The 17,682-nt window shown below is 42.2% G+C and overlaps 1 protein-coding gene across 2 annotated transcripts in view; it reads right to left on the bottom strand.

Annotated features, from left to right (window-relative positions):
• Window positions 1-17,682, bottom strand: part of TEAD4 (TEA domain transcription factor 4) — a 50,990-nt gene that overhangs the window by 24,884 nt on the left and 8,424 nt on the right. For both annotated transcript variants that reach the window (XM_079315339.1, XM_079315340.1), the window contains exon 3: window positions 11,529-11,783. In XM_079315339.1, coding sequence (XP_079171465.1) covers window positions 11,529-11,535 — 7 coding nt within the window. In that variant the 5' untranslated portion in view covers window positions 11,536-11,783. The remainder of the gene's footprint in view (window positions 1-11,528; window positions 11,784-17,682) is intronic.

A 17,682-nucleotide genomic window follows, 5' to 3' on the forward strand; every position in this document is an offset into this window, starting at 1 on the left:
TTCCAGTCCTACCTCAAAGCTTCATGCTGACTTTCTGTTAGTAAAGGTATATTAATTTTTCTGCCTCTTGTAAGCAGTATCTTTTTAAGACTTATATTTCCTCACACACCAGTTGCCAGAGAAAGTGCGATCAAAAATTCAGTCATTTCTGCAAAATACTTTCAGTGGGAAATGGCATGGAAGTGTCTCTTTCGTGGCAGATCTGTATCTTTCTGTACCCAAAGCAAAAATTGACAACTACCTATAAATAGTTCTATAAAAGAAGCAACTATCCAACTGAAAGGTTTATCAAAGGGAGATCAAGAAAGCCATCTCAACTCTTACTTCAATCTTTGTGTCACTTAATGGTATCTCCTGGGACATGACTACCTCCTTGAACTTATTTATTTAACTGTTGGTTACAATCAGCATTAACATAATGAACTGTGTGCATCAGAAAAATAAATCTAGAAAAAGAGGGAAGACAAGGACACCTCATCTGTCCACCAAATGTCAGTGTTTCTCTATGCATATATAGCAAAATGAACTGCCAACCAGTCTTACCAGAAAGACACTTTTTAGACAAAAGCAGTGTCTAGTTGCAAGTCCATATGGGACTAACTGACACTGGGGTCTGCCCCATCCATAGCTCCCTGCACAGCCTTACTTCCCATCTCTCATTTCACTGCTTCCTCCTCCCTACTATGCTAAATGTCTTCTGTTCCAGACATAGGGCTAGACATTTCTGTTCCAGAAATAGGGTTATATGTGTCAGAAATCACATTTTTGTCTTTTTGTTGGTTATCAAGGTACACAGACATCCAACTTCTACTAATATTATCTAGTTTTAATGCTACCTTTATTAAGATCTTCTTTTCATCACAAACCATGTTTTCTCACCAAAGCCCTGGTGAGATTATTTTGTTTGGTTCCTCTGCTCAGGAGACAATAATGGAACTAATTACACCACTATGATCATCATACTGTGATCATTTTTGGCATTTGCATTTTATGGCACTAACCTATCCTATGAAGACATTTTTGACCCCACCAGTGCAGAACTTCAGTGCTCAATAGTCAAGTCTGAGTTTCCATAGCAGAGTTACATACACCAATGAATTTTATATTCAGCTGCAAGAAGAAAATTTCCTCAATCTGATCATGTATGCCCTGCTTGAATTTTCTCAGAATTAACCTTCCACATGAAGATTCTGAGCTCATGCAATCCCTTCAGTAAGGGAATTTTGAGATAAAGAACCAAAGAAGGATAAGCCAGTACTTCTGAAAAATATCAAAACAGTCAACAGTGAAAACAAACATTGAAGGGACTAACACCATCAGCTCTTCCCCAAAATACCTGTTTTTTTCTTCTGACTGCACAAGTTGAGTTCCTCCCTCTTGTGCAATAACAAATTCAAAGCTTTATTTGCTGGGCAGCATGCACCAGTCAAGCCCCTCACATGGCAGTCAGGTGATTCATTTGTCTGATGTTCAAAAAACTCAAGTCATCTCATTTACTAACTGGTCTAAACATTGAAACCCTCTCTTGTCTTTTGCTGGAAAGGTGTTTACTCCTCTCCTTTGCCACTGCACAACCTAAATTCAGCCAGAAACACAAACAGTGCTACCACCATTTAGAAACTGCTTTTTCTTGGTGGTCGGTTTAAGGTGCTTCACACAAGGTATATGGCTGGGGGATAGTAATTACAGACCCTGCAGATTTGGGGAAGCTTCTTACTGGTTCCAAACAAGTACTGGAGATAAATGAAAAGTCAGGCACCATGGGTGTAGGTAGAACAATCTGAAGAGGTTCCTCACTCCTTAACTGGTCATTCCTCCTCCTGCAATATTCCATCAACTCCTGTGGGCAGCTGTACCAACTAAACTGATGGGTAAAGGGGAGGGGGGGACAGGGGAGGAAACACTGACATGCACCACTCTAATTATAAATAATTACAAAATAAAATTCCCCATCCCCATTTGGATTTTGTTGTTGGATTTGTTTTGTGTTTCCCTCCATCAGCCTATTTTTAACTGGACTGGTGAACGAATTCATTTTGTGGTCACATTAACCACGGCGATGGCGCAGCAAAGAGAACGGAGGAAGAATCCCTGCAGAACTTCTTAAACCAGTTTTGCCACCAGAGAAACTGTAGCCTGGAACTGTACTCCACCTAACCCTCACACACAAGCAGGCTGGCAAGAAAATGGGCAAGGCACTTCCTGTGCTTGCATCATTTGTCTCAAGGCTAAGCAGCGTTAAACTGCCTTCTAATTACTGCCCCAAGGGCATGTGGAGTTATTCCTTGCAAAGAGGAGCATTTTCTAAGGTACAACCAGGTATGCAGGCAGCAGTCCCTCCCCATCAGGCTAATGGGAAGCTCCGGGCTATGTATCTCTTCACCACACCTCAGTCTTTAATAGTGCTTTTCAATGCATAAATTCAATGTCCTCATCAGCTGTGTTTTCCCACATTATCGCCTCTGGCCACAGAAATGTAAGTTAATCCATCCAATAAGTACTCTTCCATGTACACGTTAAGGGCTTCAAAAGGAGCAGAGCTGGGACTTGTTCCGGTACTTCCCAGGGTTAAGACTGATATGAATCCTACAGAAAATGCTTAGATTCAGTTTGGCTGGGAAATCTCACATCACCCCAATGCAGCTGCACATAGTAACAGGAGTCCTTCATATGCCAGTGTGTACCAGTAACACCTGAAAGAGCCAATAACAATCCTACATGGAAAGACATGTCAAACTAACAGCTTTCCATCTCTTGGAACACCTGAGAACAACCTTATTGAGACTTTACTCAGCAAGGCCCAGGCTCAGAGAAACTGGACTATTGAAGGTATCACTGAAACCAATGTTTAACTGCAACAGCATTTTCCAGTTACCATCAGCCCAAGTTCTACATTACAGACTTGGACACCTGCTAAATTCTTCCTTAGATCAATAAACATCTGCTCATTTCAGTATCTTCTAATATCTGTGGGGCATCTGAATGCTATTCTCAGTGGTGTTGTCTTAAGGAATAGCAAAAACTTCAGCCTTTCTACCGATTTTGTGGTCCACTGCCCCTGCCAGCAACAACATTAGAGTTTCTGGCAGATTTCTGCCCCAAATTCTAATCTTGTGCATGTGCCCAGATGACAGGATGACCAGGCACTCAATGCTTCAGCTGCAACAGAAATGAATGCTAAAAAGGGGTCTGTGAGACCTGTGCAGCCACTTGCAGGAGCAGCACAGACCATGCAATTCTCAGGGCAGCTGCTCTGGTCTGGCTCAGTCCTGTGGGGAGTCATGACTGCTTCACTGAGCACCTGAGATGTCTCACATGAGACAACACCCAGCCCCAGCCAAACGAGTGAGAACTACACAGCAGCCTCAAGAAGAGCAAAAGAACGCAGAGGCTGTTCCTGCATCAGATGAACAAATGAATACTGATTTTTTTAAGTGGAATGGCTGCCACCACAACTTCAATTAATGGTATCATGATTTACAGTGCAGTCATTGCTTGTGATCACTTTAAGTTATTAAGTTTTAGATTCAGCTTAAACAAATACCTGGACACTCCTGAAAAACGTGGTTGCCTTTCCCCTTCCTTCCCTCCCTCTCACCAGACTGTTCCATGGGTCAGTTCAACTCTAATCTGTCAGAAATCTGTCCAGCTCATTTTACCAACATAGTTTGCTATCAGTTTAGCAATCTAGCATGTATTCACAAGGAGTCTGCTAAAAACCAAAGTTTGCCTAAAGAACAGGAGCATGAAACTGGAAGCAGAGCAAGGAAATAGGAATGGCAACTCCCTTTTTTCTTCTGCTGTGTACTGTAAGGTCATTTCTGAAGGAAATATACTCTTGGTCTCAACACAACAGTTCCACATCATCCCAACATTATCAAGAATAGTTTTTAAAGATGTCATGCTCTGTAACAGGTGAAAGAGAATAACAACAGAAAAACCTAGCAGAAATACAGATTACATAATTTCATAGACACCCAGGGACTGGTCTGGGAAACAGCAGAATTCTGCCAAGATCATGAAAAGTCCTTACAGGAGCTTGTGATATTCCCTGTTCCTTCCCACCGTGCTCTCTTTCTTATAATACCAGCACAATTCTTTAAGTTCCCTGACTGAGTCTACAGTGTAAGTCTGATAGATAACTGAGCAACCATGATTCAGGCAGGAGAGCGTGAACAGGAGGGTGACAAAACTATTTAAGCCACAGAGATACCTAAAAATGCACATGGAACCAGAAGGAAATTTGCACATAACTAGGTGCTTCAGCTACCTTCAATATGAAAGCTTCTATATCTAGATCTATCACTTTCCCACAACTTTAGCCATGAAGGATTAGACTAAAAATGAACACCTCAAGTACAGCTGGCTTTGCCTCTGGGCCCAGGAGCAGATGAGATGATTGTTGAAGGTGTTTCCCAGCACTATTTTTTATGATTCTACAACCAAAGCCAATGATGCCGTGTTTATATGCAGGAATGCTCATAATCCCCAGTCAGGGTTGAAAGGAACACTGAGCTGAATGCCACACGTGCTGGTGTGTTTCCCTGCAACACTGCCATGAGTAGAAAAAGGTTTGTGACTGCAGCACCTGCACTCAACAACTTTGGGCACTGCTGCTGGGTGACCCTACCAAGCACTGGTTACACTCCTGGCACTCCTGCCCACAGACTCCAACCAAAGCTCCTGGAAAGGCATTTGCAACTATTGCACACATCAAGCCCAAGAGGGAAGAAGAGTGATTCTAAATACCCAGAAGATGGGTCACAAGTTCAAGGTGACAGCAACGAGCAACAGCTGCTGGCTGTGCACCCTTCAGCAGCAGGTGTACCCAGGCCCCAGAGGTTTCACTCAGCTCTGCCAGTGACCAACAGATTTACAAGACCATCTGTCTGGGCACAAACTGCACACAGCCTTCCCAGTTCTGCTGCCCAGATCTTCACCACACACAGACAATACAGGGTTTGTTATGGATTAGCTAATGAGCAACTGTTTAAACCAATAGACAGCCCTAGTTCTCCTGTGCTCATTATCTGGATCCTACACGAATGAGAATACTGCTTGTTCTATTAGCTGTAATCCTGGCTTTTTCTGAACAAGCAGTTTCCCTTTTAGGGAAAAATGGGATGGTTATGTTCCCTCACACTGGTTTTGCTTAAGGAGTAAGGAATGCTTTTGAAAGAGATTTAAAAGAAAGTTCATTTTATAGGTTTTTCTTACTTGCACTGAAGAAGTAAGGGAGTTCCTTTTTTCCTACACCAAGTCTCCACACAATCTGCATATCAGCTCCCTCTATGCACACCGTTTCTGCAGAAATGCTGTCATCCCTCTCCACTCAATGTTTGGCTAATTGACAGAAGACAAACTCTGAGAAAGCACTCCTGGAATTCACCTAGAAGTCTGCTCTTTTTGTTTCAGACCTAAGGAAGGGCTCCTGTTAAATAAACATGCTCATGTCACAAAACCACAATGAATCACAATACTAACAATTAACAAAAAAATGCAGACATTTACAGTGTAAAGCCATCGAATGCCCACTGTTCTCTTGTCTCCTGTGTAAAACCATAGCACTTCCCATCTGGAATCCTCCTCTCATTCATGTAAAACACAGATACACACGCGCACATGCACACACACCATTCTTTGGGACTAGTTTTACAAATACAGTCCTTATAGTTTTGTCTGATACAATTTTGAAAGTCCACAACCACAGCATTTTTTGTAGCTCTTTGGAGAAGAGAGATCCCTCAGCACTGAGCACCATGTTAAGTTGTCCTGAAGCCTTTGCTGATATCCATCCCATATCCTCTCTTTCTCCCCCATTAATCCTAGTCATGCTCACATGTTCCACATAAAATCCCTCTCCCTCCTAAATGTTAACACCCTTCAAATATTTTTAGACTGTTATTATGTGTCCCCCCACCCTCCACCTTTCAGTCATCACTTAGCCAAGCTATGTATATTTAGCTACTTTAATCTTTCCTCCTAAATCAGTCCCTTCAACTCCCAGAGCTCAATGTTAAGTCTGGTATGCTTGCTCTTCTCAGAACTCACTCCATGTTTTTGAGATCTTTCTGTTTTCAGAAACCTGTCCAGAAGATAGCTTTACATGCACTTGTTTTAAAGAGAGAAGAAACCCAAGTCACTGGGCACTATTAAATTTCATTTTCCATATTTGGTTTTTGTTCCCTGATTTTGAATTCAATCTGAATTTCTAAGTAATAATGAACATTTGTTATTTGTAAGATCAAATTAGCAACAGATAGTATTGAACCCAATTGTGAATGAAGTGGGTTTTAAAATGTAAAAGAATACTAAGGCTTTTTAAAACTAAACTTTTCAGAAAACCACTGGAAATGTGTAAAGCTATCCCAAAGAAGAGCAGAAGCAGAACAATAACATGCAACCGGAGAAAAGGCTGAAAAATAAAATATAAACAGTTTCTCAGTTAAAAGGCGGGTGAGTGGATACACCTACAAAACATAAAGCTGGCCTACTAAATTAAAAATCAATTAAATTGGATGTGCTACCTAACATTTCAAAAAAAGTCAAACCAAGTGCCTTTTTGCAATATACCATTACAAATCAACTCTATTTTGGAGAATTACTAAAAGTTTGAAATTTAAAAATGGAAAAGTCAGAGGAAGAGCCATAAGAGTAATGCAATTGTGCCAATGAAGGAAGTCACACACGATGAAAACTCTATGGCTTCAGACATACAATGGAAAAAACGTGGTACTACACAGCTCACTTGGTTTTAAGCCTGGCAGATAAATATGGGACTACAAAACTGCTAAAAATCAAAAGGGACAGGAAAAATATGTGACCTTTTCTGAACCAACAGAATGAAGCCCCCACAAAAAAGAGTCACAAGAACTTTGATAACATATAGTACACAATAAAATTGTTACTATATTTGTGTTCACTACTAAGCACAGTAATAGGATGTTAAGGAAAGATGCTATATCCAGTACTATTAACTGGAAGAATATTCCTGGTGTGGTGGTATTTCAAAAGTGGCAAATTTCTCAATATTGAGGAGACGCTTGGAATTAAAGCAAAAATATTTCTTTTTACGCTTGCATGGAGAAAACACCAGTTACATTGACAAACAGCTTAACACAAAGAGCCATAAACTTGGCTTACAAAGGAGATAGAAGGAAAACCATGACAAACTCCAGCAGAAGTTTAACCCACTGCTAATGTCTCCAGAAGTCTGGCTCTGTCTAGTCGACAACAAAGAACCAGAGCCACAGAAAAGCATAGCTGAAAGATGACTGAGTGAAACAAAACCTCATTATTAAGCAACTCCAAAAACATTACACCTACCACCAGAGGGGAGGGCAAATTCTGCATCCTGACCAATTGTCCACAAATCCAAGTTTTCTCTGTCTTCTAGTGTTTAAAATACGAGATTCTTTTTCTTTTCCAAAATCATGGGATAAAGGGCTGTTCTAGAGTTCACTAGGACATAATAATGGAAGAGATAGGAACTTCAGAAGTATCTCTCTCTGAGGGATATCACACCAGAAATACAAACTTTGCAATTACCTGGAACATTCAGTTCAGTGTCAACTGAGCATGTTCTGAGCATGTTTCAATAGATTTGATTGACACATCATCAGGTAAGATGCTAAACTACAATACAGAGGAAAGCATTTCAGGCCTGACCTTGAAGGTTTCCATATTTTAAATAGCAACCATGCTCCTCCCTCTCCTCAAGAAGAAGTGTTTATGAACTGGGACAGGCAGTGTATGTTTTATACTTCTTTGGATTTATGCATTTGCTTTGCAGTTCTGCAGTTCTATTTGAGGTTGGGGAAAACATTAAATGATAACTTATCCCTTTGAGATAAAGGTATTATCTTGCAATTTTACCTAATCATTTCAGAATGGGTGGGAGGGACCACCTGTGACCTAGTAGCTTTTAGCTTCAGATTGACCTTTCATCCCATCTAAGTCATGTTGTAAAAGCAAGACTTTGTGGTCCACTGCCTGCTCCAAGTTTTAACTAGTAATATGGTTGACTATCCTTCTTCTATAATTCAGCCTCTAAGCTTTGGACATCTTTAAGTATTTCCTATCAGCAATTCACAAACAGATGGCACCAGCCTGGGAGATGGATGACTGCCCCCAGCTGTCTGCCCCTCCCTGCTCAGCACAGAAATGGCTGAGCTGTTCGAAAAGCAGCTGCTAAACTTCTGACTCCTTCAGAGCAGCTATCTAACAAACTGCCACCAATTATAGCCCCTCTTGCAAAAAGGTGCTCCAAGCCAGGTGTTCCTGCACTGGAAGGGAACACTGCTAAGGTAGGTTTTTTCCACAAATGTTATTGTCTCTCTTGTAATATCAAAAAAGGTATCATTTTGCATGTTGCTATTTCTTATTTCTCTGCTCTCAGGTCTACTTAGCATCTCCATGAAAAATCTCACAAAGGTGCTAAGCTTTTTCCCTCTCCTTTCTCTACACCAATCCTGAAGATGCCAGGAGATACACAAGACTTAATTCTGTGACAGTTTATTTAAAACAGATATGATTGCTCCCAAAGAAAAACATTGCTGGAAAACATAAATGACAGATTTGTAATTTTGTATCCCCACAGTGTTCTAGCAGGCAACACTCATAAAATTATTCTGCAAGACCTTAGTGGTACCAGAAGTCACCAGAGCAGAAAGTGCCCCAGACTCAATGCTGTCAACACAATGATTAGGAGAAAGGACAGCATTCCATATCACACAAGACAGCTGCTTGTTCCCTAAGCAGGTGGTCAGCAAAGCCTGCTGCAAAGGCCAGCGAGGGCTTGCACCCAGAGCAGGCTGTGGCATGAGCTTATTCAGTCAGGATGCTGCCTCCATGCAGAAATGGAACATGTCTAGTAAGGAAAAACATAAAGAAAGGAAAGGCAGCAAAGGAATGGAGACACAGATTATCGGTGTACAGAGAAGAGCTTGGCTGGCTTTAGTGTGAAGATGGAATCGCACTCACTCAGCAATCAGCTGAGTGGTGCCTAAAGAGCTGTAAACAAGCCGACTTTGAAGAGGCATGGAAACATAAGCATGAGGCCTGTGTAGAGGCTGAAACATATTTTCTGTATAATTTTAAATGCATTTAATCAAAACAGTAAAAATTCTTCATATTGCCCCAGTACACTTCAGCTAAAAGCTGCCAACTTTGAATTGACAACAGGTTGCCTCACAAAAGATGAGAAGCATATGAATTGCACATAGAAGAGATTCTGAGACCTGGAACATCTTGCCTGTAACACTAGTACCATATGAGCCACTCCTCACTGAGAAACAGTGAAATGGTCCCAGTTTTGTCAGGGGAAAGGGGCATACACAGCTCTCTGCAACACCTCACCCCTTGGTTCAGAGAGCTCTGAGTGAGCTGGTCACAGGGTGGATAAATAACCATCCCTTCAGAGGCAGGGCCACCTCCACATTGAGTCTGCCCTGTTCCACAAGCTGGCTTGTGAGCACTGAAGATGAAATCAGGGACTATATTTATTCTCCCTGCCCTGTCATATCTTTCTATAGATCCCAGACAGGGCCCCACTTCCTTGGCCTGGATCCTGGAGACGAGCAAGCAAAGGAGGGCATAAATCATGCCTGGGTTCTGTCAGGAGCACACTGAACCAACCATCCACACTAGGAACAGGTGCACTGAAGGCAAGCAGGGACACTTTCCCATTTGGATTAGTGGGGGAGGGCTTGCAGAAAAGCTCTTCATTTCTTCTCCCTGAGCCTACCCTAAACTTTTCACCCTGCAAGAGGGTTATTTACCTTCTGCAGTCCACCAGCCCTGTCAACTAGGTGTGTTCCACTTAACACCAATCCATGCTAAGTCAGGCCCAGCTAAGTCTCATTGGTTTTTGTATCCCTTTGTGCTTCACTTTTGTTCTCACTTATTTTCTTTTTCTTGTCTTTCACCCTCTGCTCTGACACATTCACTCCAAAGCTGAAATACTTCAGGGGCCGTCTAAAATGTTCAGTAAATTAATAGTCTTAAAACACAACTGTAATTTTTCACCAGTAATTTTAAAAGTCACCCATCCTGAAAAGCAGTGAAGACATGGAGCAACGAGAGGCATGTCACTAGTTCGTGTTTAAGAACCATGGGGTAGATTCTCAAGTAATATTTTAGTCTGAGTAACATTTTAAGCAATCATCAATCCCCTAAAGAAGCAGTCCTGCTATAACCTCAGTCGTGGCTGCTCATTCCCAACCTCACCAGCTGCAACAAGCAGCTGGGCAGTATCCAAACTGAAGTTCACTTCTTTTCTCCTTTCTGACCCTGATCAGTTGGTTCCATAGCACAATCACGAAAAGGTCTGCACTAGCACAGAGCAGGAATTGATGTCTGCCTAAGAATACTGGCCCCTGGATTAGCCTCAGGGTGATCAGTCTTACCCAACCCATACTGCTCTTCCCAGGTACAATGATGTGTGTACCCAGTAAAACCATCCACTGTAGATAAGGCCACGTAAACAACACCCCACCCACTCTCCCACAGTCAGAGCAATCCATTCCCTTGCTCAGGGAACAATGGCCTGATGGGTGGACAGAAACCTGCAGAATGACTTGTGAAGTGCTCTGCAGGAAGCTCCAGGGCATGCATGGAGCATCCCATGATGGAGCCCCTGAAGACATGCAGATTCCAATGTATAGGGGGGGCAGAAAAAGCAAGCACTGAATGGGTAGAAAGAGGGCTGTCTTCCATAAGATCCTTGCTAGTGTTTTGAGAAACTGCCCACCTTGGGACTTGAAACCTATTACTGGGTATTCAGCCTTTGCTTTGCATTTTAGTCACAGAAGTACCAGGTGGCTTCTTGCAATACTCAGCTAGAGAATCCAAGCCAGACCAGCTTTTGTTAACAAAATCAAAAGAAATTTTAACTGGTAAAAGGTCAAAAACCCAATGCAACAGAATGTCTGCCACTTATAAATTTGACTTCTGCTGCAGCTGCAAGCCAGAGCCTCTCTGTATTCAGGGCTGGGTATCTAGTTAGCTAGATGAGAAGAGCCCACAGGTGCAAGATACTTGTGCCAGGGCTATGAGAAGGCAAACTACAATGAAAAGGAGTACATAGAACTTTCAGCCTTTAAGATCTGAAAAGTGTATCTGGTTAACAAACTGTAGGTGTTTGCAGAGCAGCAGAGTCATTCTGGGGTTCAGGAGCTGAACTTCCGTCCTGTAGCACCAGAATGCAGATCATAACCTGTTCTTACCTCCAGCAAAAGCAGTGAAGACAGCAGCAAGAGATACCATAAAATATGGGCTTTGTCTTATATAAAGATTAGTTCAGAGGCTTGCTCAACTCTCCTTATGGCTAGTCCCCTGAAAAAGATAGCTGTAACTCCTTCTGCCCTGTGAATGACAAAACCTTCACACCCGATTCTCCTAAATACAACCCGAGGCAACCAACAGCACCAGCCTGGGAACACCCGATAGAAGGGAATTGACTCAGAGCATCACTTGGGGCACAGGGCAGGCTGCTGGAGCATGGTGCTGTGGGCTCTGTCTGTCCTTACCATACATCTTGCCTTCGTCGGACAAGATAATCTTGCGGCGGCCGCATGGCGGGTAGATGGCTAGCGCTTCCTGGAAGCTCTGCTCGATGTCCGGGCTCCACACGCCCTCGGCGTCATTATCGATGGGTTTGTCCAAGGCCTCGCTGCCCCCCGAGTCGTTGCTCCCCTCAGGGGAGGTGGGAGAACTCCACTCGTTGGAGGTAATGGTGCCAGCTAGAAACTCCAAGGTGCCACGGGGAGGAGCAGACTCAGAACCTGCAATGGCAAGCACATCCCACCGGGCAGTTAGAAACCCTCCTCGCCAGAAAATAGGAGATACTAAAGCAAAAAAAAGTTTAAAAGAAAAATCTCAGCTAGGAGGGGTTTTAATTCAAGTTTGTCTTAAATTATAACTCAGTCACATGTTGGGTTTGTATTTATGTTGAGATGAAAATATTTTCTACAAATCCTTCTGTTAAAAAGCCTGCTCCAATCTCTCTTCAGTTCATTATTTCTGTCACTTCTCAGTTCTTGTAAGGAGTCTTCTTGTGTCTATATCTCCTTTATTTCTTTCTCCCTGCACTGTCATTATCCATGAAATTGTTATTTAACTTTCTGAAGCACACATAGAGGGATTCAGTCTGTGTGAAAGACTATGCAAAATAAAGCAGTGATGAATTATCCAGTCATCACTGTGCACTGGGGTTGAAATTTTCTTAGGTACTGTTTCACTAGATCAGTTAGTAGCTGGTGTCACTTGTAACACTGACATTTCTTCTCAAGGATCAGCTGTGCCTTTAAAAAACCATTCCTGGAGCCAGACAGTTTAATGAAGTGTCTTCCAAATCCCAGCACCATATCCTGGCAGGAGCAGAAGGCACCATGAGTACAGAGATGGCAGCATCAGGCTGCAGGTCAAGAACCAAGGTGCTTAGCTTGTTGTTACTGCTCATCCTTAGAACGACTTGGAGCAAATTCCTTCTGTTTCCTCTGCCTCTCTGCCCCCTCATCACTTACTAGCCTAAGGCTATTATATTTGCCACTGGGCAGGAGGAGAAATTGGTTTCTCATTGAACCTAAGCAGGCAGCTGCTGGCTCTTGAAAACTACAATAAATTATAGTCTACTTATGAATGCCTACAGGAGAGGCTGAAGCCTTTGAGTGGAGCTGCTGAAACACTCATTGAGAAATTGACTTCAGACCACACAGGCACTTCCAGTCAACCAGGCAGGAGACAAATGGCTTCTAAAGACACAGATCATTCTCCTGCCTTAATCCCAAAGCTGTTTGTTTATCATTTTAATAGCTTTGTTATCTGGGTTACAAAGAATGTTCACAAGCCAGCATTTGAGAATCCAGCCAGAGTTCAAAACTTCCCTCTCTATCACCACATAGAGCTGGGTAGCAAGAAAATCAGAATAAAGACGTTTTTCCCAAGAGCAACAGAATCATTAAACCTGCAGTGAACACGAGTAAGGGGAGAGGTCTGACATGACAACTCTCTAGGTCAGAAATATCACAGTGAAAATGTAAAGGGGAACAGAAGAGAAATTTGGGAGTGGTATTTGTCAAAAACTAGTTATAAAATAAACACATGCTGTTATGCTATGACCTAGTTGATAAAGAGGGAAGGCAGTCCATTCATTCAACCTCAAAACTTCAAAATTCAGGGCCCATAGCTCCAGAAACATTTCTGACAAACTTTTTTCAAGTCTTTCTTTAGTTTCTTCCCTCTTTGGATTTTGTGTTTTTAAAATCTTCTCCAAGACGACAATGACCAGATTTTTTTTTTTTTAAATAAAAGCTGAAATCCTTTATGAACTTAAACATTTCCAAATATGAAATTATAAAGATTTGACAACATTGGCTCTCAGAAGGTTTTGCTGCTCCTTGGTTACTTTAGACAGCAGCAGATACATATTTTACATCTCCAAAAACCACCAAAAGCTAAGGAAACATGTAAGACAATGCTGTGTCTTCGACTAATTTCAATATAGACAATATAAATCAGACAAATAATTAGACACAGTTACTGTGCAGCGTTTTAACAAATTGTTCAGAGAGACATTTAGAAAACCCAGTATATGACTTGTTTCTTGTGAGAGTATTTGAAACACACAAATCACTGGAATGGCCTACCACTGCCCATCCATCCATTTCAGCACCTACATGAGATTATTCCAACCCCCTTGATCCATGGTATACAGTTTCAAAGCTTCAATGAACATGGAAAGAAATTGTAAAATGGGAGGTGAGAGGGGCAGAAAGGGGAACTCACACTTGGCTTTTTACCACTGGGACAGACACCCCACACACTTTAAGAGACCCTGAAATGAAGGGTAACAGTGGATTCCCTCACCAAGCATTCCCCCTTTCACTGAGAGATGCTAATAAAAAATTACATGGGTATTTAAGAGATTGTCCTGCTGGGGAATCAGTGTAGAGGACTATGCTTTCCACTGGGAGACACTGACAGGGAAGGAAAGGTTACCTGTTCCAAATCTTCATTTCATATTTCCCCAAGAACCTCAGGTCCCTGAAGGCTCTGCAGACCCTCCATAGCTAACACACATTAAAATATCCACAAACACAAGGCCCAGGCTGGTTTTAACTTGTGATGACAGGCTGAAAAATGGAGGGTTTGGAATGAAACCCAAGGTGGGGCTGCAAGTGTATTCATTATATCACCTGCAAAACTCTCATGAGCCAGCAGGCTTCACACCAAGTGGAAACATCTCCAACTGTCTGAACTATAGGACTCCCAAAGTCACAGTCAGTGGAAGGTACAGCTCTGCTGTCAAGCCAAATCCCTGAGCAATGTACATGGACAAAGTAATCTCCTAGGGAATGAAGGACCATCATGACCATAAAAAGCATCTACTTTGAATCCAGTTATTTTCATCTCCTTAGGGTCCATGCTGACACAGGGGAATACCTAGCAGATGATTTCATCATGGCACACTCAAGTTGAAACTAAATAACTACATCTGAAGCATAACTCTCCTCCCCCCACCACACTCACACCCTGGGAGTTGCTGCTGGATAGTTTCATATTTTACAAGGCTCAGCATCTGTACTAAGTGCTTTTGGTGACACAGGAAAACCCGGGTCCATTCTGATCCAAATTCCAGGATAACTGGAGGAGAAAAATGTCCTATTCAGTGCAGTGTCAACTCTCCAGGCTCTGTTCTCCAAACCTTAAAAAAAAGTTGCACCGACTTGAGCAGATGTCATTTGTATATTAAGAGAAGTCCACAAAGCAAGAGACAGAATATGTGAACTTTCTCTCATGTTGGTGTAAATCAAGGGAGATGTGGAACATAATAGCAGTGACAGAAGAAATTACATAACTCTTGATTTTTCTTTTCTTTTTAATGATTCTAACTTTTCATGCTTTGCCCAGTAATGTTAGTTTTACCTCAAGCTACAGCTAGGTCAGCAAGAACCAAAATGTGCTATTATGGTCAGTCCCAACTTTTCTACACCTTGGGTCCTGATTCTGCTTTCCTTTCTTGGCACTAAAGCTATTCCTGATGGATGACGAAAAGTGGGGAACTATACAGACAATAAAATCAAGGATGTTTGGTCATCTCCAGCTAAAACCTCTGCAATTACTCAGATTACAGAGCACACTAAATTTTACACAAAAATCTTACTTCTATTTGATAACTTCTGGATAAATTACATAGACTGAAATGGCCATGGAAATCCTTATGACTCTATCACTATCACTTTGCCTCTAGATCACTAAGATGCCAAATGCTTAAAAGTTTTCTTAAATAATGTTGCTTAACTAGTAAGCTCCGTGTGCAGTCCCAGGCAACAGTCTGTGCCAGAAGCAACAGACAGCAATTCAGGGAGTCCTGGTTGAGTGCTATCTGATCTGTTGGTCTCTGCTTTGGCTGAACACTTTCAAGCCTTCTGCTTCCTGCACTGCTGATGTGAACTCAGTGGTGGCCAAGATGACCACTCATTAAACCAAGCAAAGCAAACTAAAAAGCAGCTGGGGACTAAACCCTGTGGTCAAGGGTGGAAAGTGACTTTATTAGGATGGCAAATTGGAAACCTGGCAGTGGAATCGCTTCCCATTGAATGAGCAATCAGGTGAAAAACAGAGGATTTTTCAGAAGCATGAGAATGTTGAATGTCTTACTCATAAGAAGTTTCAATAATATTCACTAATAACTTCTTTACAAAATACAATTGTTTCAGCTAGTATCTACTTTCTATTTGTTTCTGTCTTTCATTCAATAGTAACTGCATGCATACAGCCTGGTAACTTAAATCATGATTTTTATTACTAAATGTTCTAATATTACCAAATATTTTAGTACTTGTTAATTTTTTTTTAAGTTCTGCCTGTGGAAGAGTTTGTAATCAGAAAGTTTTCTTCTGATGTAGAGGGAATTTGATGCTGAAAACACTAAACAGACATCCCAGACATGCTCAGACAATTCCTTTCCCATCTGAATTCCCTCACAGGCACAGTTCTTAGGAACAGACTAGTCAAAGGATGTTGTCCCATATTCATAATAGCAAGTTTTGCCAGAGGTCACAGGACTTGGTGTTTTTTCTCCTGGGATTCCCTCAGACTGAACTTATGCCCCACTCCTTGGCTTTTCTAGTTCTGTGATTGTACAGTTTTCTTTATTCTGATCTCACCTCATTTTACTGAGAGATGATCAAGTATCTTTTTTTGTAGGGTCCAGTCATGGATTCTTTCCCACATTCAAAGACATAAGGCCCCTCAGAGCACATCCACCTCCTCACCACAGTATCTCTACCCTCCTTCCTAATGTCTCCCTCTGTCCCAATACTGTTTCCTACTCTTGCTCCCTGTTTTTCTTTCTGCCATCATCATTTCTTAGCGACTCGCTTGCAAAGCAAAACCACAGAGAAAACACAAAAATCTTTCAACTCCAGCAGCTTTGGTTTAAGTGTTCCAATTCTAATTATTTCAACACTAACTCTTTTCTTTCACACATGGTATCTCATTGAGATTCAGGGACCCTGCAAGAATAGACAGCTGCCAAGAGCCCTTCAGCAAGGTCTCACTGACAGGGAGCACATCTTTAAACAGAGTCATAGTCTGACACATCTGCTTTCTAATATTAATCCCTCAGTCATTACTGTTGGTAACAGCTCCCTCTTAAGTGCCTGTGGCAGCTGCTCAACACAAAATCATACTTTCCTGAGGATCTGAAAAATTGCAGCCAGCTGCCTCCAGTTGTTCAGTTTTCTTAGAGCTGCTCTGTGCGAGAGACTCCCCCCAGTCCTGGCCACCCCCTTTCCCTGCTGGAACGGAGCACAGCACAGCAGCAGGTCCCCATTTACAGGTCCCCATTCACTCACCCCTCCCAGGCAGGGGCACTTGCCAGCACAGCCGTGTGGAGTCTGGCAGCCGGCTCCACTCCTGCTCCGGAGCTGGCTGCGCCATGGGAAAGTCGCTGTGCTTCACCAAGAACATCCCTTCACCCTCGGCCTCATCCACTGGAACTGCAGGCTGTGCTGGCAGGGATTGCTTCACCTTACAGGTACTCCTTGGTGTCATTGAAATGCAAACAAACCCAACCAATTCCGGTATTCACTGCCTTGGTAACATGAGCCAACTACTGCTACTACAGAGGATTGGAACCCACAACATTTTCATATCTGATCAGCAGTCAGAGAATTTAAAAAAATAATAAAATATCGGTTCAGCCACAAGAGATGATATTCTGCTGCTCAAGCTAGAGTTTATTATATACATAAAACAATAAGAAAACCTGGAAACAGGAGCAACCAGCCACTTAATCCCATCTAGAACACCTAGAAAATGAACTTACACAACGCAGTGATTCAAGATTTCGATTTAGGGAAGCAACAGTCTGGAATACTAAGAAACCTATTGCTCAAGGTACAAGATGGAAGATAGGATTCAAACTTACCAGAGGAGGAAGACTGGGAAATTCTATGGGACACTACAAGAATAGCTTAGTTCCTCTGAAAGAGAAAAATGAGTTGCAATCAGTAGATGAGTAGCTCCCAGATGGTGCAACTCAAAGACTGCAGGAAAAGCACACCAGAAGGGGAAAAGGTGGGAAAGCAGGTATTCAATGATAAATAAGATTTGTTAAAGCTTGCAGACAAAAAGAGGACAAAAATCATGGACATGTTCATAGGGTCTCTACAGAAA

Source organism: Erithacus rubecula, assembly GCF_903797595.1.
Source record: "Erithacus rubecula genome assembly, chromosome: 1".
Taxonomy (NCBI): domain Eukaryota; kingdom Metazoa; phylum Chordata; class Aves; order Passeriformes; family Muscicapidae; genus Erithacus; species Erithacus rubecula.